Source organism: Bombina bombina, chromosome 8 (genome assembly GCF_027579735.1).
Source record: "Bombina bombina isolate aBomBom1 chromosome 8, aBomBom1.pri, whole genome shotgun sequence".
Classification (NCBI taxonomy): Eukaryota; Metazoa; Chordata; class Amphibia; order Anura; family Bombinatoridae; genus Bombina; species Bombina bombina.
In genome coordinates, this window is record NC_069506.1 from 26874879 (window position 1) to 26899353 (window position 24475).

The window sequence follows — 24475 nt, forward strand, 5'->3', positions numbered from 1 at the left end:
ATGTAGTGAATATAAAATACCTCTTCCTGGCTGCCTACTCAGCACATCTCACATACAGTGGTACAGAGCTTATACCAGAATCTGCATATTAATATAGCCAATGTAGTGAATATAAAATACCTACTACTGGCTGCCTACTCAGCACATCTGACATACAGTGGTACAGAGCTTATCCCAGTATCTGCACATTAATATAGCTCATGTAGTGAATATAAAATACCTACTACTGGTTGCCTAATTAGCACATCTGACATACAGTGGTACAGAGCTTATCACAGTATCTGGACATTAATATAGCTCATGTAGTGGTGAATATAAAATACCTATTCCTGTCTGCCTACTAAGCACATCTGACATACAGTGGTACAGAGCTTATCCCAGTATATGCACATTAATATAGCTCATGTAGTGAATTTAAAATACCTACTACTGGCTGCCTACTAAGCACATCTGACATACAGTGGTCCAGAGCTTATCCCAGAATCTGCACATTAATATAGCTCATGTAGTAAATATAAAATACGTACTACTGGCTGCCTACTAAGCACATCTCACATACAGTAGTACAGAGCTTATCCCAGAATCTGCACATTAATATAGCTCATGTAGTGAATATAAAATACGTACTACTGGCTGCCTACTAAGCACATCTCACATACAGTAGTACAGAGCTTATCCCAGAATCTGCACATTAATATAGCTCATGTAGTGAATATAAAATAACCAACTACTGGCTGTCTACTAAGCACATCTGACATACAGTGGTACAGAGCTTATCCCAGTATCTGCACATTAATATAGCTAATGTAGTGAATATAAAATACCTACTACTGGCTGTCTACTAAGCACATCTGACATACAGTGGTCCAGAGCTTATCCCAGAATCTGCACATTAATATAGCTCATGTAGTAAATATAAAATACGTACTACTGGCTGCCTACTAAGCACATCTCACATACAGTAGTACAGAGCTTATCCCAGAATGTGCACATTAATATAGCTCATGTAGTGAATATAAAATACGTACTACTGGCTGCCTACTAAGCACATCTCACATACAGTAGTACAGAGCTTATCCCAGAATCTGCACATTAATATAGCTCATGTAGTGAATATAAAATAACCTACTACTGGCTGTCTACTAAGCACATCTGACATACAGTGGTACAGAGTTTATCCCAGTATCTGCACATTAATATAGTTAATGTAGTGAATATAAAATACCTACTACTGGCTGCCTACTAAGCACATCTGACATACAGTGGTACATAGCTTATCACAGTATCTGCACATTAATATAGCTCATGTAGTGAATATAAAATACCTACTACTGGCTGCCTACTAACTAAGTACATCTGACATACAGTGGTACAGAGCTTATCCCAGTATCTGCACATTAATATAGCTCATGTAGTGAATATAAAATACCTACTACTGTTTGCCTAATTAGTACATCTCACAAACAGTGGTATAGAGCTTATCCCGGAATCTGCACATTAATATAGCTCATGTAGTGAATATAAAATACCTACTACTGGTTGCCTAATTAGCACATCTGGCATACAGTGGTACAGAGCTTATCACAGTATCTGGACATTAATATAGCTCATGTAGTGGTGAATATAAAATACCTATTCCTGGCTGCCTACTAAGCACATCTCACATACAGTGGTACAGAGCTTATCCCAGTATCTGCACATTAATATAGTTAATGTAGTGAATATAAAATACCTACTACTGGCTGCCTACTAAGCACATCTGACATACAGTGGTACATAGCTTATCACAGTATCTGCACATTAATATAGCTCATGTAGTGAATATAAAATACCTACTACTGGCTGCCTACTAAGCACATCTGACATACAGTGTTACAGAGCTTATCCCAGAATCTGCACATTAATATAGTTAATGTAGTGAATATAAAATACCTACTACTGGCTGCCTACTAAGCACATCTGACATACAGTGGTACATAGCTTATCACAGTATCTGCACATTAATATAGCTCATGTAGTGAATATAAAATACCTACTACTGGCTGCCTACTAAGCACATCTGACATACAGTGGTCCAGAGCTTATCCCAGAATCTGCACATTAATATAGCTCATGTAGTAAATATAAAATACGTACTACTGGCTGCCTACTAAGCACATCTCACATACAGTAGTACAGAGCTTATCCCAGAATCTGCACATTAATATAGCTCATGTAGTGAATATAAAATACATACTACTGGCTGCCTACTAAGCACATCTCACATACAGTAGTACAGAGCTTATTCCAGAATCTGCACATTAATATAGCTCATGTAGTGAATATAAAATAACCTACTACTGGCTGTCTACTAAGCACATCTGACATACAGTGGTACAGAGCTTATCCCAGTATCTGCACATTAATATAGTTAATGTAGTGAATATAAAATATCTACTACTGGCTGCCTACTAAGCACATCTGACATACAGTGGTACATAGCTTATCACAGTATCTGCACATTAATATAGCTCATGTAGTGAATATAAAATACCTACTACTGGCTGCCTACTAACTAAGCACATCTGACATACAGTGGTACAGAGCTTATCCCAGTATCTGCATATTAATATAGCTCATGTTGTGAATATAAAATACGTACTCCTTGCTGCATACTGAGAACATCTCACATACAGTGGTAAAGCGCTTATCCCAGAATCTGCACATTAATATAGCTCATGTAAGGAATATAAAATACCTACTCCTGGCTGCCTACTAAGCACATTTCACATACAGTGGTCCAGAGCTTATCACAGTATCTGCACATTAATATAGCTCATGTAGTGAATATAAAATACCTACTACTGGCTGCCTACTAAGCACATTTCACATACAGTGGTCCAGAGCTTATCACAGTATCTGCACATTAATATAGCTCATGTAGTGAATATAAAATACCTACTACTGGCTGCATACTAAGCACATTTCACATACAGTGGTCCAAAGCTTATCACAGTATCTGCACATTAATATAGCTCATGTAGTGAATATAAAATACCTACTCCTGGCTGCCTACTCAGCACATCTCACATACAGGGGTACAGAGCTTATGCCAGTATCTGCACATTAATATAGCTCATGTAGTGAATATAAAATACATACTCCTTGCTGCCTACTAAGCACATCTCACATACAGTAGTACAGAGCTTATCACAGTATCTGCACATTAATATAGCTCATGTAGTGAATATAAAATACCTAGTCCTGGATGCCTACTCAGCACATCTCACATACAGTGGTACAGAGCTTATCCCAGTATCTGCACATTAATATAGCTCATGTAGTGAATATAAAATACGTACTACTGGCTGCCTACTAAGCACATCTCACATACAGTGGTACAGAGCTTATCCCAGTATCTGCACATTAATATAGCTCATGTAGTGAATATAAAATAAGTACTCCTTGCTGCCTACTCAGCACATCTCACATACAGTGGTACAGAGCTTATCCCAGTATCTGCACATTAATATAGCTCATATAGTGAATATAAAATAAGTACTCCTTGCTGCCTACTCAGCACATCTCACATACAGTGGTACAGAGCTTATCCCAGTATCTGCACATTAATATAGCTCATGTAGTGAATATAAATACATACTCCTTGCTGCCTACTCAGCACATCTCACAAACAGTGGTACAGAGCTTATCCCAGTATATGCACATTAATATAGCTCATGTAGTGAATATAAAATAAGTACTCCTTGCTGCCTACTAAGCACATCTCACAAACAGTGGTACAGAGCTTATCCCAGTATTTGCACATTAATATAGCTCATGTAGTGAATATAAAATACGTACTCCTTGCTGCCTACTCAGCACATCTCACATACAGTGGTACAGAGCTTATCCCAGTATATGCACATTAATATAGCTCATGTAGTGAATATAAAATACGTACTCCTTGCTGCCTACTCAGCACATCTCACAAACAGTGGTACAGAGCTTATCCCAGTATATGCACATTAATATAGCCCATGTAGTAAATATAAAATACGTACTACTGGCTGCCTACTAAGCACATCTGACATACAGTGGTACAGAGCTTATCACAGTATCTGTACATTGATATAGCTCATGTTGTGAATATAAAATGCGTACTCCTTGCTGCCTACTCAGCACATCTCACAAACAGTGGTACAGAGCTTATCCCAGTATATGCACATTAATATAGCCCATTTAGTAAATACAAAATACGTACTACTGGCTGCCTACTAAGCACATTTCACATACAGTGGTACAGAGCTTATTCCAGTCAACAAACACTTATATAGTAAGTATATAGGCATTTTAGATCAACTTTTAAAGGAACATGAAAGTTTAAATTCAACTTTCATGGTTCCAAAATGCAGCAGTTTAAAGAAAAGTTATAGGGGGCTAAATTACTAAGCTGTGGATGCAGCTGTTTCTGCGCGAGCATTTTGGCTCGCCGGAAATGTAAGATGTAAGTTAAGAAGCAGGAGTCGTAAGACCGCTGCTCCTTAACTCGTCCGCCACCTCAGTCCAATTTTGATTGATTGACACCCCTGCTAGCTGCCGATTGGCATACACTGTGGTTTCTTTTAAAGAGGCATTAAACACCCAAAATATTTATTTTATGATTCAGACAGAGCATGGGATTTTTAACACCTTACAAATTCACTTCTATTTACATTCCTGCTCTTAAGCCTACCTAGGTATGCCTTTTTACTAAGGATACCAAGAAAAAATGAAGCAATTTAGATAATTTAAGTTAATTGGAAAGTTCTTTAAAATCGCATGCTCTGTCTAAATCATGAAAGAAAAAAACTGTGGGTTTCATGTCCCTTTCACTTGTATAGATAATTTTACTCCCACATACCATATTTCGGTCAAGTAATGAAATACTTACAGTTATATAAGTTTCTAGTAGACACTTGCACACAATACAGACAAATATATGGTGAATACACCAAGAAAATAACATATATTGAATAAAGGATATGTATTTATTGTATCTATATGGGGGAATTAATTTAAACCAATATTGATGACCTACTATATGCTAATAGGTTATAACTTATGGTCTTCAGCGTTGTGTACCCAGTTCTAACTACATCTTCAACATGTGCTGAATATACTTAGATTTGGCTACACAGCGCTGAAGACCATAAGTTATTACCTGTTAATATAGGTCATCAATATTGCTTTACATTTTAATACACTATTCCTACTCTTTCACAGCTGCAGTGGCATCTCCAGAAATTTCTTCTTGGCTGAGATATTCCAGGAGGCAACCAGTGTGGGTGGCGCCTCATGGTAGGGTGGGATTTGGCATGTTGTAGGCAAGGCCAGGCATGTTATGGGTGGGACTGAGCGTATTGCAGGGAGGGCCAGTAGAGGCAATTTAGGCAACTGCCTTAGGGTGCCCCTGTAGAGGTGAGCTCAAATTTGGTGACTGGTATACAACATGTCCTATTTCCATGTATAGATACTTGGCTTAATTATACAGTGTTTATGCAGTGTGTACATATTCAGTGTATTAATGTCCGGTATCATTATGTAGAACAGAGTGCTCACAATCAGTATATAGGCACCCAACATCATTATACGGGACAGTCTGTTCTGTTTTTTACTGTATGAAATCTCAACATCATTGTACAGTGCAGCACATATATTATCAGTGCATAGGTGTATTAATTATACAGTGCAGCACATAGGTTATCAGTGAATAGGTGCATTATTTACACAGTGCAGCACATACACTCACCGGCCACTTTATTAGGTACACCTTGCTAGTACCGGGTTGGACCCCCTTTTGCCTTCAGAACTACCTTAATTACCTTAATTCTTTGTGGCATAGATTCAACAAGGTGTTGGAAACATTCCTCGGAGATTTTGGTCCATATTGACATTATAGCTTCATGCAGTTGCTGCAGATTTGTCGGCTGCACATCCATGATACGAATCTCCTGTTCCACCACATCCCAAAGGTGCTCTATTGGATTGAGATCTGGTGACTGTGGAGGCCATTGGTGCACAGTGAACTCATTATCATGTTCAAGAAACCAGTTTGAGATGATTTGAGCTTTGTGATATGGTGCATTATCCTGCTGGAAGTAGCCATGAGAGGATGGGTACACTGTAGTCATAAAGGGATGGACATGGTCAGCAACAATACTCAGGTAGGCTGTGGCATTTAAACGATGCTCAATTGGTACTAAGGGGCCCAGTGTGTGGAAAATATCCCCCACACCATTACACCACCACCAGAAGCTTAAACATTTGATACAAGGCAGGATGGATCCATGCTTTCATGTTGTTTACGTCAAATTCTGACCCTACCATCTGAATGTTGCAGCTGAAATCAAGACTCATCAGACCAGGCAACATTTTTCCAATCTTCTATTGTCCAATTTTGATGAGCCTGTGCGAATTGTAGCCTCAGTTTCCTGTTCTTAGTTGACAGGACTGGCACCCAGTGTGGTCTTCTGCTGCTGTAGCCCATCTGTATCAAGGTTCGATGTGTTGTGTGTTCAGAGTTGGTATTCTGTAGACCTTGGTTGTAACGAGTGGTTATTTGAGTTACTGTTGCATTTCTATCATCTCAAACCAGTCTGCCCATTCTCCTCTGACATCAACAAGGCATTTTCCTCCACACAACTGCCGCTCACTGGATATTTTCTCTTTTTTGGACCATTCTCTGTAAACCCTAGAGATGGTTGTGCTTGAAAATCCCAGTAGATCAGCAATTTTTTAAATACTCAGACCAGCCTGTTTGGCACCAACAACCATGCCACGTTCAAAGTCACTTTAATACCCTTTCTTCCCCATTCTGATGCTCGGTTTGAACTTCAGAAAGTCGTCGTCACCACGTCTAGATGCCTAAATGCATTGAGTTGCTGCCATGTGATTGGCTGATTAGCAATTTGTGTTACCAAGCAATTGAACAGGTGTACCTAATAAAGTGGCCGGTGAGTGTATATTCTCAGTGTATAGGTACTATGCATTAATTATACACTCCAGTGTGTTTATTAGTGTATAGATACCTTGCATTATCATAATGTGCAAAGTGCTATGTTTATTAGTGTGAGTTGTACTGGTACATTGGCCAAAACGTGCCAGTACTCTACTGCAAGTTAATGTGATCTGTTGCAGGACTTGAAAATGTTATACTTATGAGAAAATGTATCAAGGTGCATTCAAAGCTTCTGAGAAATTGCAGTTCATCCAAACTTTCAAGAGTGAGAGGCATATTTAAGAAATATCTTGCAGACCTGATCCGACAGCAATACACTCTTCGCATTTAACATTGCACCAGCAGCTCACAAGAGCTGCTGGTGCAACGCCGCACCCTGCAGACTCGCGGCCAATGGCAGGGGGTGTCAATCAACCCAATCGTACTTGATCGGGTTGAATTGTTGCGATTCCTGTCCGCCTGCTCAGAGCAGGCGGACAGGGTTAAGGAGCAGCGGTCTTTGAGAAACACGGGCTGTCAAGCTTGATAGATAGGCCCCTTTGTCTGCAACTCAAATTTAAGAAGCAATCTTTCAAATTTGCTTGTTCAAGGTGACTGAGATGCCCTGCTCTCATGCAATAGACGGCCCAAGAGCAGGGGGCAGAATTGAACAAAAGGGCTCTTCTGCAGTCTTACATTTTGCAAATTGCAAGTGGACAGGTTCCCTGATGAGAACTTGTCTGCCTCCAGTTTGATACATTTTCCTATTAAACTTGCTAGTATCAGTCTAGGTATAATAGTGACAGATACAAATAGGTCATCCTACTTCTAGGTTCAAGTGTTCTAAAATTTATCACCACTATTTAATTAATTATGCAGAACCACTGATGATTTGCTATATGGTGCAGAAACACCAATTAGGTACGTTATGCCATGCAGAAATTAACCATTATAGCTATTATAGTTATAATAAATCAGATCAACAGCCAGGATTTTGAAGTGATAATATAAGTCTATTTTCTCTCTCATAAATATAATAGTTATTAATAGCTGCTGAATACATCACTGGAACATTTTGTATATCATTTATTGGGGGCAGAGCAGAAAAAGGATTTTTTCTCTGTGTAGCCAAACCGAAAATCCAGTCTTGTGTATGGTGTATTCACACATAGCTTTTCTTTTATTGGTTAATATGTGTATATTTGTCTACACTTATTTTACTCTTTATTTCTTTTACTTTCACTAAATAGTGCAAATAAATAGCTAGTATATTGCATGTGACAACACAGGTTATTGTTCATTAAACGAAAATACATTTAACAACTTTGGTGCAATGAATCAAATAAAAAAAACGACTCACGGAGGGCGTCTGTGGGAGACAACAGTCTGGTCCACCCTACGAAAACAAAATAGAAAATATTATAGACATAGGGATAATAATAGGAATGCTTATATTAATATATAAAACAGCAATGCTAATAAGACAATTTGCACATATGCTTTGCTGTGTCTAAGCCAGTGTAGTCATTAAATCTGATGAATATATAAACACATTCTGATTTGGCAGCAGAATCAAAATCTGTTGCCTGCAGATCTGAAAATCATACATAAGACCATTGCTGCACTTGTACAGCACATACTGTACCTGTTCAGTATATACATCTCACCTAATCTGTACTGTACCTGTTCTGTATATACACCTCACCTAATCTGTACTGTACCTGTTCTGCATATACACCTCATGTAATTTGTACTGTACCTGTTCTGTATATACACCTCACCTAATCTGTACTGTACCTGTTCTGTATATACACCTCACCTGATCTGTACTGTACCTGTCCTGTATATACTCCTCACCTGATCTGTACTGTACCTGTTCTGTATATACACCTCACCTCATCTGTACTGTACCTGTTCTGTATATACACCTCACCTAATCTGTACTGTACCTGTTCTGTATATACACCTCACCTAATCTGTACTATACCTGTTCTGTATATACACTTGATCTGTACTATACCTGTTCTGTATATACACCTCACCTAATCTGTACTATACCTGTTCTGTATATAGACCTGATCTGTACTATACCTGTTCTGTATATACACCTCACCTGATATGTACTATACCTGTTCTGTATATACACCGCACCTGATCTGTACTTTACCTGTTCTGTATATTTACCTCACCTGATCTGTACTATTAATGTTCTAAATATATACCTCACCTGATCTGTACTATATCTGTTCTGTATATATACCTCACCTGATCTGTACTGTACCTGTTCTGTATATACACCTCACCTGATCTGTACTATACCTGTTCTGTAAATATACCTCACCTAATCTGTACTATACCTGTTCTGTATATACAGGGAGTGCAGAATTATTAGGCAAATGAGTATTTTGACCACATCATCCTCTTTATGCATGTTGTCTTACTCCAAGCTGTATAGGCTCGAAAGCCTACTACCAATTAAGCATATTAGGTGATGTGCATCTCTGTAATGAGAAGGGATGTGGTCTAATGACATCAACACCCTATATCAGGTGTGCATAATTATTAGGCAACTTCCTTTCCTTTGGCAAAATGGGTCAAAAGAAGGACTTGACAGGCTCAGAAAAGTCAAAAATAGTGAGATATCTTGCAGAGGGATGCAGCACTCTTAAAATTGCAAAGCTTCTGAAGCGTGATCATCGAACAATCAAGCGTTTCATTCAAAATAGTCAACAGGGTCTCAAGAAGCGTGTGGAAAAACCAAGGCGCAAAATAACTGCCCATGAACTGAGAAAAGTCAAGCGTGCAGCTGCCAAGATGCCACTTGGCACCAGTTTGGCCATATTTCAGAGCTGCAACATCACTGGAGTGCCCAAAAGCACAAGGTGTGCAATACTCAGAGACATGGCCAAGGTAAGAAAGGCTGAAAGACGACCACCACTGAACAAGACACACAAGCTGAAACGTCAAGACTGGGCCAAGAAATATCTCAAGACTGATTTTTCTAAGGTTTTATGGACTGATGAAATGAGAGTGAGTCTTGATGGGCCAGATGGATGGGCCCGTGGCTGGATTGGTAAAGGGCAGAGAGCTCCAGTCCGACTCAGACGCCAGCAAGGTGGAGGTGGAGTACTGGTTTGGGCTGGTATCATCAAAGATGAGCTTGTGTGGCCTTTTCGGGTTGAGGATGGAGTCAAGCTCAACTCCCAGTCCTACTGCCAGTTTCTGGAAGACACCTTCTTCAAGCAGTGGTACAGGAAGAAGTCTGCATCCTTCAAGAAAAACATGATTTTCATGCAGGACAATGCTCCATCACACGCGTCCAAGTACTCCACAGCGTGGCTGGCAAGAAAGGGTATAAAAGAAGAAAATCTAATGACATGGCCTCCTTGTTCACCTGATCTGAACCCCATTGAGAACCTGTGGTCCATCATCAAATGTGAGATTTACAAGGAGGGAAAACAGTACACCTCTCTGAACAGTGTCTGGGAGGCTGTGGTTGCTGCTGCACGCAATGCTGATGGTGAACAGATCAAAACACTGACAGAATCCATGGATGGCAGGCTTTTGAGTGTCCTTGCAAAGAAAGGTGGCTATATTGGTCACTGATTTGTTTTTGTTTTGTTTTTGAATGTCAGAAATGTATATTTGTGAATGTTAAGATGTTATATTGGTTTCACTGGTAAAAATAAATAATTGAAATGGGTATATATTTGTTTTTTGTTGAGTTGCCTAATAATTATGCACAGTAATAGTCACCTGCACACACAGATATCCCCCTAAAATAGCTATAACTAAAAACAAACTAAAAACTACTTCCAAAACTATTCAGCTTTGATATTAATGAGTTTTTTGGGTTCATTGAGAACATGGTTATTGTTCAATAATAAAATTAATCCTCAAAAATACAACTTGCCTAATAATTCTGCACTCCCTGTATACCTCACATAATCTGTACTATACCTGTTCTGTATATATACCTCACCTAATCTGTACTATACCTGCTCTGTATATATACCTCACCTAATCTGTACTATACCTGTTCTGTATATATACCTCACCTGATCTGTACTGTACATGTTCTGTATATATACCTCACCTCATCTGTACTATACCTGTTTTGTATATACACCTCACCTAATCTGTACTATACCAGTTCTGTATATATACCTCACCTGATCTGTACTACACCTGTTCTGTATATACACCTGATCTGTACTATACCTGTTCTGTATATACACCTCACCTGATCTGTACTATACCTGTTCTGTATACATACCTCACCTGATCTGTACTATACCTGTTCTGTATATACACCTGATCTGTACTGTACCTGTTCTGTATATACACCTCACCTGATCTGTACTATACCTGTTCTGCATATACACCTGATCTGTACTGTACCTATTCTGTATATACCTATACACCTCACCTGATCTTCCTGTATATAAACCTGTATATAAACCTCACCTAATCTAAACTATACCTGTTCTGTATATACACCTCACCTTATCTGTACTATACCTGTTCTGTATATACACCACACCTGATCTGTACTATACCTGTTCTGTATATGCACCTCATCTTATCTGTACTATACCTGTTCTGTATATACACCACACCTGATCTGTACTATACCTGTTCTGTATATACACCTCACCTAATTTGTACTATACCTGTTCTGTATATACTCCTCACCTGATCTGTACTATACCTGTTCTGTATATAAACCTCAGCTGATTCGTATTATACCTGTTCTGTATATACTCCTCACCTAATCTAAACTATACCTGTTCTGTATATGCACCTCATCTTATCTGTACTATACCTGTTCTGTATATGCACCTCATCTTATCTGTACTATACCTGTTCTGTATATACACCACACCTGATCTGTACTATACCTGTTCTGTATATGCACCTCACCTTATCTGTACTATATCTGTTCTGTATATACACCACACCTGATCTGTACTATACCTGTTCTGTGTATACACCTCACCTAATTTGTACTATACCTGTTCTGTATATACTCCTCACCTGATCTGTACTATACCTGTTCTGTATATAAACCTCAGCTGATTCGTATTATACCTGTTCTGTATATACTCCTCACCTAATCTAAACTATACCTTTTCTGTATATATACCTAACCTGATCAATGCTATACCTGTTCTGTATGTACACCTCACCTGATCTGTACTATACCTGCCCTGTATAAACACCTCACCTGATCTGTACTATACCTGTTGTGTATATATATTTCACCTGATCTGTACTATACCTGTTGTGTATATATATTTCACCTGATCTGTACTATACCTGTTGTGTATATATATTTCACCTGATCTGTACTATACCTGTTCTGTATATACACCTCACCTGATCTGTACTATACCTATTCTGTATATACACCTGATCTGTACTATATCTGTTCTGTATATACACCTCACCTCATCTGTACTATACCTGTTCTGTATATATACCTCACCTGATCTGTACTATACCTGTTCTGTATATACACCTCACCTGAACTGTACTATACCTGTTCATTATATACACCTCACCTGATCCGTACTATACCTGTTCTGTATATACACATCATCTGATCTGTACTATACCTGTTCTGTAAATATATCTCACCTGATCTGTACTATACCTGTTCTGTATATACACCTCACCTAATCTGTACTATACCTGTTCTGTATATATACCTCACCTGATCTATACTATACGTTTTCTGTATATACACCTCACCTGATCTGTACTATACCTGTTCTGTATATATACCTCACCTAATCTGTACTATTCCTGTTCTGTATATATACCTCACCTAATCTGTACTATACCTGTTCTGTATATATACCTCACCTGATCTATACTATACGTGTTCTGTATATACACCTCACCTGATCTGTACTATACCTATTCTGTATATACACCTGATCTGTACTATATCTGTTCTGTATATACACCTCACCTCATCTGTACTATACCTGTTCTGTATATATACCTCACCTGATCTGTACTATACCTGTTCTGTATATACACCTCACCTGAACTGTACTATACCTGTTCATTATATACACCTCACCTGATCCGTACTATACCTGTTCTGTATATACACATCATCTGATCTGTACTATACCTGTTCTGTAAATATATCTCACCTGATCTGTACTATACCTGTTCTGTATATACACCTCACCTAATCTGTACTATACCTGTTCTGTATATATACCTCACCTGATCTATACTATACGTTTTCTGTATATATACCTCACCTGATCTGTACTATACCTGTTCTGTATATATACCTCACCTAATCTGTACTATTCCTGTTCTGTATATATACCTCACCTAATCTGTACTATACCTGTTCTGTATATATACCTCACCTGATCTATACTATACGTGTTCTGTATATACACCTCACCTGATCTGTACTATACCTGTTCTGTATATATACCTCACCTAATCTGTACTATTCCTGTTCTGTATATATACCTCACCTAAACTGTACTATGCCTGTTCTGTATATATACCTCACCTAATCTGTACTATACCTGTTCTGTATATATACCTCACATGATCTGTACTATACCTACACTGTATATACACCTCACCTAATATCTACTATACCTGTTCTGTATATCCACCTCACCTGATCTTTACTATACCTGTCCTGTATATACACCTGATCTGTACTATACCTGTTCTGTATATACAGCTGATCTGTACTATACCTGTTCTGTATATACACCTGATCTGTACTATATCTGTTCTGTATATACACCTGATCTGTACTATATCTGTTCTGTATATACACTTGATCTGTACTATACCTGTTCTGTATATACAGCTGATCTGTACTATACCTGTTTTGTATATACACCTGATCTGTACTATACCTGTTCTGTATATACAGCTGATCTGTACTATATCTGTTCTGTATATTCACCTGATCTGTACTATATCTGTTCTGTATATACACCTGATCTGTACTATACCTGTTCTGTATATACACCTCACCTGATCTGTACTATACCTGTTCTGTATATACACCTGATCTGTACTATATCTGTTCTGTATATATACCTCACCTGATCTGTACTATACCTGTTCTGTATATACACCTGATCTGTACTATATCTGTTCTGTATATACACCTGATCTGTACTATATCTGTTCTGTATATACACCTCACCCAATTAGTATTATACCTTTTATGTATATCAACCATGTTAATATTTTCATGCGTATATACACCTCACCTGATCTGTACTATACCTGTTCTGTATATACGCCTCATCTGATCTCTACTATACCTGTTCTGTATATACACCTCACCTGATCTGTACTATACCTGTTCTGTATATATACCTCACCTGATCTGTACTTTATCTGTTCTGTATATATACCTCACCTGATCTGTACTATACCTGTTCTATATATATACCTCACCTGATCTGTACTATACCTGTTCTGTATATATATCTCACCTGATCTGTACTATACCTGTTCTGTATATATACCTCACCTGATCTGTACTATACCTGTTCTGTATATATACCTCACCTGTACTATACCTGTTCTGTATATACACCTGATCTGTACTATATCTGTTCTGTATATAAACCTGATCTGTACTATATCTGTTCTGTATATACACCTGTACTATACCTGTTCTGTATATACACCTGATCTGTACTATACCTGTTCTGTATATACATCTGATCTGTACTATACCTGTTCTGTATATACACCTGATCTGTACTATACCTGTTCTGTATATACACCTGATCTGTACTATATCTGTTCTGTATATACACCTGATCTGTACTATATCTGTTCTGTATATACACTTGATCTGTACTATACCTGTTCTGTATATACAGCTGATCTGTACTATACCTGTTTTGTATATACACCTGATCTGTACTATACCTGTTCTGTATATACAGCTGATCTGTACTATATCTGTTCTGTATATACACCTGATCTGTACTATATCTGTTCTGTATATATACCTCACCTGATCTGTACTATATCTGTTCTGTATATACACCTGATCTGTACTATACCTGTTCTGTATATATACCTCATCTGATCTCTACTATACCTGTTCTGTATATACACCTCACCTGATCTCTACTATACCTGTTCTGTATATACACCTGATCTGTACTATATCTGTTCTGTATATATACCTCACCTGATCTGTACTATACCTGTTCTGTATATACACCTGATCTGTACTATATCTGTTCTGTATATACACCTGATCTGTACTATATCTGTTCTGTATATACACCTCACCCAATTAGTATTATATCTTTTATGTATATCAACCATGTTAATATTTTCATGCGTTTATGATGCTATGTCAGATTGAGCTGCTCCTTCAAAGTTATTTACATGAATAAAGTCACCCTTCAGTGTAGCTTCACTTTTCCCCATCTGCAACACACACATCCATGTGACTCATACATGCAGCTGAAGTGGGCTTTAGTAAAGTGTGTTTGTTTTAGGAAAATAAAAAATACCATGTATTGTAAAATATTATTTTTTAAAGGGACAGTAAAGTCAAAATGTAACTTTCATTATTTGGATAGAGCATACAATTTTAAATAACTTTCCAATTAACTTCTGTTATTAAATTTGCTTTTTTCTCTGTATATATTTTATTAAAGAGTAAAACTCAAAAGAGCTCTGTAGCGTTCACGTGTTTTGCAACATTATTTGTTATACAATGTAGCAAAACACTGCTGCCATAGAGTACTAAAGACATGTGCACACTCCTGAGCTCTTATGAGCCTACCTTGTTATACTCTTCAATAAAAGATACCAAGAGAACAAAGCAAATTTGCTTAAATACGCAAATTGGAAAGTTGTTTAAAATTGCATGCTCTATCTGATTCATGAACGTTGCATTTTGAGTTCACTGTCCCTTTAAGGAAGAAACAAATTATTACAGCACTATATCCCTGTCACATGCTGTATTTTGAATACATGAGAAATCTTCAGGCAGTGTGAAGGCTTTTGAGTTTCTTTATGATGTTAGAATCTTCTTAAAATATCAGTGGGTCTCTCTGTTTTGCCAATTTATAGTAAGAAAATGCAAATTATGAAAGGTAAATACTGCTGAGGGTTTGGTGCCTGGCTGGCTGGGAGACATAGCCCTCTCTATCCCCACTGGTCAGTTCTGCTGCTGGATTTGATGAACACAGAGAATATCTCCATCATCCCAGATGTTGTAGGATTTGCATAATGAGATGCGTATCCAAGCAACTAATGCACTAGGATTTTATTTGTACCTCCATTAAGTTATTTGATGCAATAAACATACTCAAGTACGAATAGACTGCGATTTAATTTGCACCAAGGGTTCTTTGCTATACAAAGTGAATATTGTCCTTCTCTTTAACATGACAGACTGCCTGAAGACAGCATGATATCATTAGGGTTTGCAAAGCTAAGTTTAGTCTTTCCTAACAATTTTCTCTTTTATTCCTGTCTTAGGGCCGATTATCTATAGGTCTCTGTGCTGGCGAGATTATTAAAGGGACACTGAACCCAATTTTTTTCTTTGATGATTCAGATAGAGCATAACATTTTAAGCAACTTTCTAATTTACTCCTATTATCAATTTTTCTTTGAAAAAGAAGGCATCAATCTTTTTTTTTGGTTCAGACTCTGGTCAGCACTTTTTTATTGGTGGATTAATTTATCCACTAATCAGCAAAAACAGCCCAGGTTGTTTACCAAAAATGGGCCGGCATCTAAACTTACATTCTTGCATTTCAAATAAAGATACCAAGAGAATGAAGAAAATTTGATCATAGGAGTAAATTAGAAAGTTGCTTAAAAGTTTATGCTCTATCTGAATCAAGAAAGAAAAAAACTGGGTTCAGTGTCCCTTTAAAGAATGCTCTCCAGTACTTCTAATTCCCTTGTGGAATATTCTAAAGCCACTTTTTACCCTGAAAACAGGGTGTCTCGCTAAGGGGCGTATAGTGCATTTGCCTATGGGGAGGAGATGCAGACATTACAAAAGTGCTCAATAAAATTCTTATTTTAAAAATCGTACAAAGCAAATAATTTAACCATTCACACAAAAATATGCAGGGAAAACAATGTATTGTTAAGGTGCATCAAAAATTGTAACAAAATTCTTCACCAAAAATTGTATTTGATTATAAACGTATTTGTATGTAAATTACACAGGAATAAATCATATTAAATATGCAGAGTGTAAATCTTAATATAAGTACACTGGATGTGCAATAATCATGTAGAAATTTGTACTTATAAGAATAAAATACAAAGCGTGATTGTTTTTTCATAATATGGGCTAAACATGGGCGAAATTGTCTCTCTAATCCCAGCGGAATTCTGTAAATATTTGCGCACTACAGTTTTTTTTTTCTCAAAACACTCAAAATACTTAAAACCCAATTGTAAGATGGGATTTATATTGGATGCAGGATTTAATTTTTAAAGTGTGCCCCCTGATCATTGGTAACTTCGCTCTATTTAGCGGTGTTCCTTTCTAGCGAAGTCCATTACTTTCAATAGGAGACATCTCGCCATTCGCATGTACTGCCCCTTTTATACCAAAATTCCCCCAGGACATAAACAATTATGTCTGATCTGGTTAAGTTTAGATCATCGGACCCTAAGGGCTCGCAGGGGGTAGCATTTCACCAGAAATGCTTGTGCAATGTTAAATGCTGATAGCATATGCTGTCAGCATTTAGCGAGGTCGAGCAGACATGATTCACTACAGCCTATTAATAAATCTACCCCAATGTGTATCATGTCCGATTGTCCGTTCGCCCTTTATTAAATCTACCCTTAAGCCGTTACCAAGCCCCAGCATCATTTCTAGTTTCACTAAGATTCTTCGACATGGCAAATCGTTTTTTATTATTATCTTATTTTCTCCTATCGAGCTGACTGACTATAATTGGGTGATCTCCCACACAATATTGTGAATCAGTTTTATAGGATAATATAGGAATAAGAATTCATAGTTTTCTGAATTCTTCATTTATACTGATGAGATATCTGTACTACACCAAATCTACTTGCTGCATAAACTATACGATCCTTAAAATACCTACCCTTCATATAGATTACCGATATTTGAAGTGTACCTTCCTGTTCAGAGGGGTTAAACACATACAGGTGTGGCCAAAAGTATTGGTACCCTTGAATTTTAAAGTATTGGTGCACAAAAAGGCGTAGATGGACTTTGCAAATGCATGTTGACAAGCCACTGTACAATTTAAAGGTTGTTTTAAAAGCTTTTTAAGTTGGAATATAAACTAAAATACCAATATCAGTTGTGCACTTTGTACTAATGCTCACAGGCTTATATATAATTCCTATCTGTAGATTTAAGCTCTTTGGATCAGGATCCCCCTTCTATTATTTGGATTGCTGATCCTGAGCCTACCTAGGTATGCTTTTGAACAAAGGATACCAATTGAAGGAAGCAAATTAGAAAATAGAAGTAAATCGGAAAATTGTTAAATAAAATTGAATGCATTGGCCTCTATTTATTAAAGTCTGGCGGACCTGATCCGACAGTGCGGATCAGGTCCGCCAGACCTCGCTGAATACGGAGAGCAATACGCTCTCCGTATTCAGCATTGCACCAGCAGCTCACAAGTGCAACGCCGCCCCCTGCAGAATCACGGCCAATCGGCCGCCAGCAGGGGGGTGTCAATCAACCCGATCGTACTCGATCGGGTTGAATTGCGGCGATGTCTGTCTGCCTGCTCAGAGCAGGCGGACAGGTTATGGAGCAGCGGTCTTTAGACCGCTGCTTCATAACTGGTGTTTCTGGCGAGCCTGCAGGCTCGCCAGAAACACGGGGCGTCAAGCTCTATCCGGAGCTTGATAGATATGCCCCCTTATCTGAATCATTAAAGTTTAATTTTGACCCTTTAAAGGAGAGAAACAATTACAGTACAATGTCCCTTTTATATATTGTAACTGTGCCCTATTTTTTTTAATTTGTTTTTAGCAATGAGAATGACAAAAAGCTGTCTGTTTATAGCAGATTATTGCACGGAGAGAACTGCTTTTTGTGCACACCCCAGGCTGGTGCTGTATGAAACATTTTCACTCATTCTCATCCAGACTGGCTCAGTGCACATTTCTGCAGCAGTTAAGAACATGAGAAGGCAATGCCTTGCAGTGTTTTAGTAGGATGGAGGAAATGTTCTGCAATTATTTAACCACAAAATGTCACAGATCAGCGTTCTGAAATGTACGAGTCTCACCTATCTAGCAAGGTAAGAACATATGTTGCTATGTTTGTGTTTAAAAGGTTTAATTAAGAAAAACAATATTCTCAATTAGCAGGTCATTTAGTCTCCAAGTGCCAAACTGGGTGAGCACAAGAGGTTATTAGCAAAAAAACAGCTAAAGAGATTCAGATTCAAACACACAAGTGAATTCTTGTACAAATAATATCATTATTGTATTAATTAGGACAGTAAAAAAGATCAAGGTCTACAGGGAGAGTCACTATCCTGGCATGAGGTCTCTGAGCTTGGCTGCATTCACACATTACATAACAGCAGAACCACATTTACCATGAAAAAAATATCAAGTATCATAAAAATTGAGAGCATTTATAAGTAAACCAGCAAGTTATTTTGTATCAGTTCACATGGGCTTATCAAAAATGCTGGAGAAATAATATATATATCGTTTACAGTAACTGGCATAATTAAAGGGACACTGAACCCAATTTTTTTCTTTTGTGATTCATATAGAACATTCAATTTTAAGCCACTTTCTATTTTACTCCTATTAACAAATTTTCTTTATTCTCTTGGTATCTTTATTTGAAATGCAAGAATGTAAGTTTAGATGCCGGCCCATTTTTGGTGAACAACCTGGGTTGTCCTTTCTGATTGGTGGATAAATTCATCCACCAATCAAAAAGTGCTTTCCAGAGTACTGAACCAAGAAAAAAAAGCTTAGAAGCCTTCTTTTTCAAATAAAGATAGCAATAGAACAAAGAAAATGTGATAATAGGTGTAAATTAGAAAGTTGCTTAAAATTGCATGCTCTATCTAAATCACAAAATAAAACATTTGGGTTCAGTGTCCCTTTAAGCCAGGACTTGTAAAATGCCAGGAGACGTGGCTACCGGAGGTTTGTATCTAGTTACTAATGTTTTGTCTTATTCTTCATCACGGTATTCCATTCACTCTCAAGGAGTCATAGAGCCCAGATTTACAGGATTTCCCAACCTGGGCACAGGTGAGACAGTCACAATGACTTAACTAATGAACAGGCCAAAAGAGAGCCAGCCCTGATATAACTCAAAACAAATAAAGTTTGCTGGCTCTGACAAATGTGTGTGAATCTCCTGAATCTCCTGAATATCTGTTGGCTCCAAAATCAGAGAAAATGTTGTTAGCTGACAATGTAAGTTCCTAGAATCACAGCTATCACTATTAAAGGGACATAGAACATACCTACCAATCAGCGCCCATGTAAATGTAAAGATTGTCACTTAGTGCATGTGGTGACATTCTTGGCATTAAAAAAGTCTAAACGGAAAATGAGAATATGTGCAGCTCTAGTATACTTCTGACTGTTATGCCCCTTTAAGTTAAAATGCCAATATCTTTCAAAATAGATTGCCTGAAACATAGAAGTTTCTACAATATCGCATGTTGTGTTTATATTTCTTACATTGGGCCAAATCTTAAAACTATCAATAATGCTGTTTGATATAATACTAGCATAGTGTCCATCCTAAAATGCTGAACCCTGCAAAAAGGAGCAGTTAATGTTGATTTGTACATGCTGCAGTTTTAAACCCTCATTAATTAACCCTCTGGGAGTAAACCGCTGAGAAATCCCTTTCCCTGCCCCAAGACACTCACACCTCTGCTGATCTGCCTCCCAGGCATGTCTTCTGCACCGTCTGTGAGGAGTGGAGGGTTCAGTGCCAATACAAAGACACTCACTCTGCTCCAGTGCCGTGGGCACAGTAACACAGAGCTGCCAGTGCTGGAATTATGTTAGCAAGACAGAGGAATGAATGCCCTGTGGTGCCCACACTGCTCGTGCCCTACTTTCCTAAACACAGCCCTGACATGAGGAGAGAGTTAAGCCAAGGCAGCGCCAGCTATATACAGATAACATTGTGATTCCTGTGCCACAGAGCTAAACCCTAATCTCTTCAGCCGTGCAATGTGTTTATTATAGTGAACTTGCTCATCGATGTGTCCCATCTTGGTACACTAGCACCAACTCTGAAACATCGTCATTCTAATGTCTCAAGAGGAGTCTTAGGAGATAAATTAAAGGGTTTCTACCCTTGTGGGATTTGCAAAGCCTGTAAATATGCAAAAAAAGTAAAAACTTTCAGGTCAAGCAATACAAATAAAGAATACAAAATAAAAGAAACTACAAGGTGTACAATCACAAATATCATATATCTAATCACATGTACAAAATGTGAGAAACAATATATAGGGGAAACGGAAAGGATGATCAAAGAACGAATAAGAGAGCACGTATTATCCATAGAAAACTCGGGGGCAGAAAGAAATAAAGACCTTCCTGTGCCAAAACACTTCAAAATGTGTAATGACAGCAATTTAAAATATTTTATCTATACAGGAATACAAAAAATTAAACCTAACAAAAGAGGTGGATACCAGGCGAATAATCTACTTAAAAAAGAGGCTAAATGGATATTTGAGATGCAAACCTTTAGACCAAAGGGTCTAAACATAGATTTCTAACTACCACACAAAAAAATTTTTTTAAAAACTGCTGTCCTTTAAGAAATTACGTAGAATCTTTGCACAAACGACAGCAGAGAACAACCACTCCGATGTCACTATACGAATGACTAGTCATTCAAAGAAAGACCAAAATGATTACAGACGTATAGTTGGTTTTAAAAAACATTTTTTATTTTTATGTGGTTTGTGGTTATAAAAATATAAAAATACAAAGTGTAAAAGGCATAAGAGAATAGTAAGACAAAAATGATCCTATATTGAAACTTAATGATAAATGCATGAAGTTTTCAGCACTGACATTTTTTACTATGTAACAAGCAAGCCGAAATGCTAAGCCACAACAACCAATAGGATTGAAGAAGCATGGACCAATGAAAACACAGGATATGGTATATAAGATCACTCGACAACAGCAAGGATATGCTTGATAAAGGCTGAAGCACTCAGCAGAAACACGTTGCTTATCCTTAATTGTATACACTGTATACACCACACCACAAGTTCACAGGAGAAAGGACTGCCAGAGGACCTCACCGCAACTCACCGCTAATTCATCTTAGGAGTACGGGACAAACCTACATCAAACAACCACATTAGGAGCTGAAACCGAAAGAAAAAAATCTTGTTCCAACCAAAGATCTTTCACGGACAGCCTGACAAAAAGGCACCGGATTTAAATCTAACCGCTGAAGCAGCGGCACAGAGAAACATCCTGCAATCCCAGTATCGGAGAACCTCCAAAGAGGGGCCGGAAGGAGCAAACTACTCAGATCGGAAGCCAGTTCGGAAACTTTGGCGGAACACCCTGCAAAGAGAAACAAAAGGGTTTGTTTTTTCTTCTGACACCAAGATCCTAGATAAGGAGGACGGACCGGCTACAACCATCAGAAATTACAAACTAAATAAGGTCAGACAAAAAGCCCCATTTTTACCAACACACTTCCGTGTGATATAGACTGCGTTCCATATAAACTCTGTTGCCTAAAAACTTTAAGAACTAACAACCGTTCTGTGGAATCATACATTAAGACTTTCTACATGTAACTATTGACATTTGTCTCACCTGTAAAACGGTTACTAAATTGTTGTTTTTTTAAAAATCACTACAAATACTGTTGTATCAATTGCACTCTGTTAATCATATAGGGGCATATTTATCAAGCTCCGAATGGAGCTTGATGCCCCGTGTTTCTGGCGAGCCTGCAGGCTCGCCAGAAACAGCAGTTATGAAGCAGCGGTCACAAAGACCGCTGCTCCATAACCTGTCCGTCTGTTCTGAGCAGGCGGACAGACATCTCCGGAAATCAACCCGATCGAGTACGATCGGGTTGATTGACACCCCCTGCTGGCGGCCGATTGGCTGCGAGTCTGCAGGGGGCGGCGTTGCACCAGCCATATTCAGCGAGGTCTGGTGGACCTGATCAGCACTGTCAGATCAGGTCCGCCAGACCTTGATAAATAGGGGCCATAGACTACTGTTTGCCAATTTAAATATCCACCTTATTGCACACTATCTTTTTGGATACTACAGTCTATTCCTTATGAGCATATATTTTACTCAAGAACAAATATTACAATAATATCAAGGATCAGAATGTCGTATCCAGAAAAATTATTGAACTACCTGACTACATTTTTGTATGGTATTATTATTGTTTTTAGAGATGAAATAACGCTAATATAAACACTATTTTAGAAGGTTGGCCAACCACTTATATCTGAACATCTCTGTATTTTAAGATTTTGTTATTAGCACTGTAACATTCAACACTTTTTAACGTAATACTTTTTAACGAAATAAATGTTTCTTATTTATCTATATCATACTGTGTCACCAGAAATCTTTCCTTATTGGGTAATTAATCTAAAGCGCTTAAGAGTCTTATCTTTCCAAAAAAGTCCCATTTTAGGGACAAACAAGATTTTTTCTTCCTCCTCCAAAATAATTTAGATATTATCCTCTCATAAAAACTTCACATCACTTCATGGTCAACCTTAAAAACAATGTAGAAATCAAAGGTAGGCCCAGCGCTCACCATCAAGTCTCTGGTGCACGCTGTTAGGGTCCATGCACTAACCCCATATAGTATAGGTAGCAGCACCAAAATGTAGAAATTTAATAGCTTTTAATTAGAGACATACCAAAAAACAAACAACGTTTCGGTCAGCACCTGACCTTAATCATGTTGATCCCTTAACCTTAAAAACAAACTATCTATCACACCAATACACACCCAGGCACCCCAACAACATGGCCCCTGCTCACCTATAGATGCCCAGGTACTCCTGGAAAGCAGTGTTAATTTCTTCGACTAAAACTAGACTAAAATGAGTATAAAACTACATTCTGATGACTAAAATACGACTAAAACTAAATCAAAATTTGCTGACAAAAACATTTTATGCTAGGTGTTATAATCAATCTATATCTAATTACTGCTCTTTTGTCAAATTTACTAAACTTATTTTTATTAAATTTTAAGATAAATAAAGACGTGTTATATACCACAACAGTTAAATCTGTATTGCGTGTTCAAACTTTAATACCATAAATAAAAACAGGTTAATAAACCTTTACTCCATGAGTATATAATGAGTTTGGAAGTTCTAGAGCAGTGCTAATATCATTGCCAACATTTTTTAGAATTTGTGAACAATCGATTCTTCGTATAGAAATAAGCATAACCCACAAGTATGGGTTTAAGTTATGCTGTGCCTGTGTTAGCTGCACAAACTT

At 37.8% G+C, this 24475-nt stretch overlaps 1 protein-coding gene across 1 annotated transcript in view; it reads right to left on the reverse strand.

Moving 5' to 3' along the window:
* Positions 1-24475, reverse strand: part of RAP1GAP (RAP1 GTPase activating protein) — a 258903-nt gene that overhangs the window by 222891 nt on the left and 11537 nt on the right. The window contains exon 2 of the mRNA XM_053690229.1: positions 8316-8351. Coding sequence (XP_053546204.1) covers positions 8316-8351 — 36 coding nt within the window. The remainder of the gene's footprint in view (positions 1-8315; positions 8352-24475) is intronic.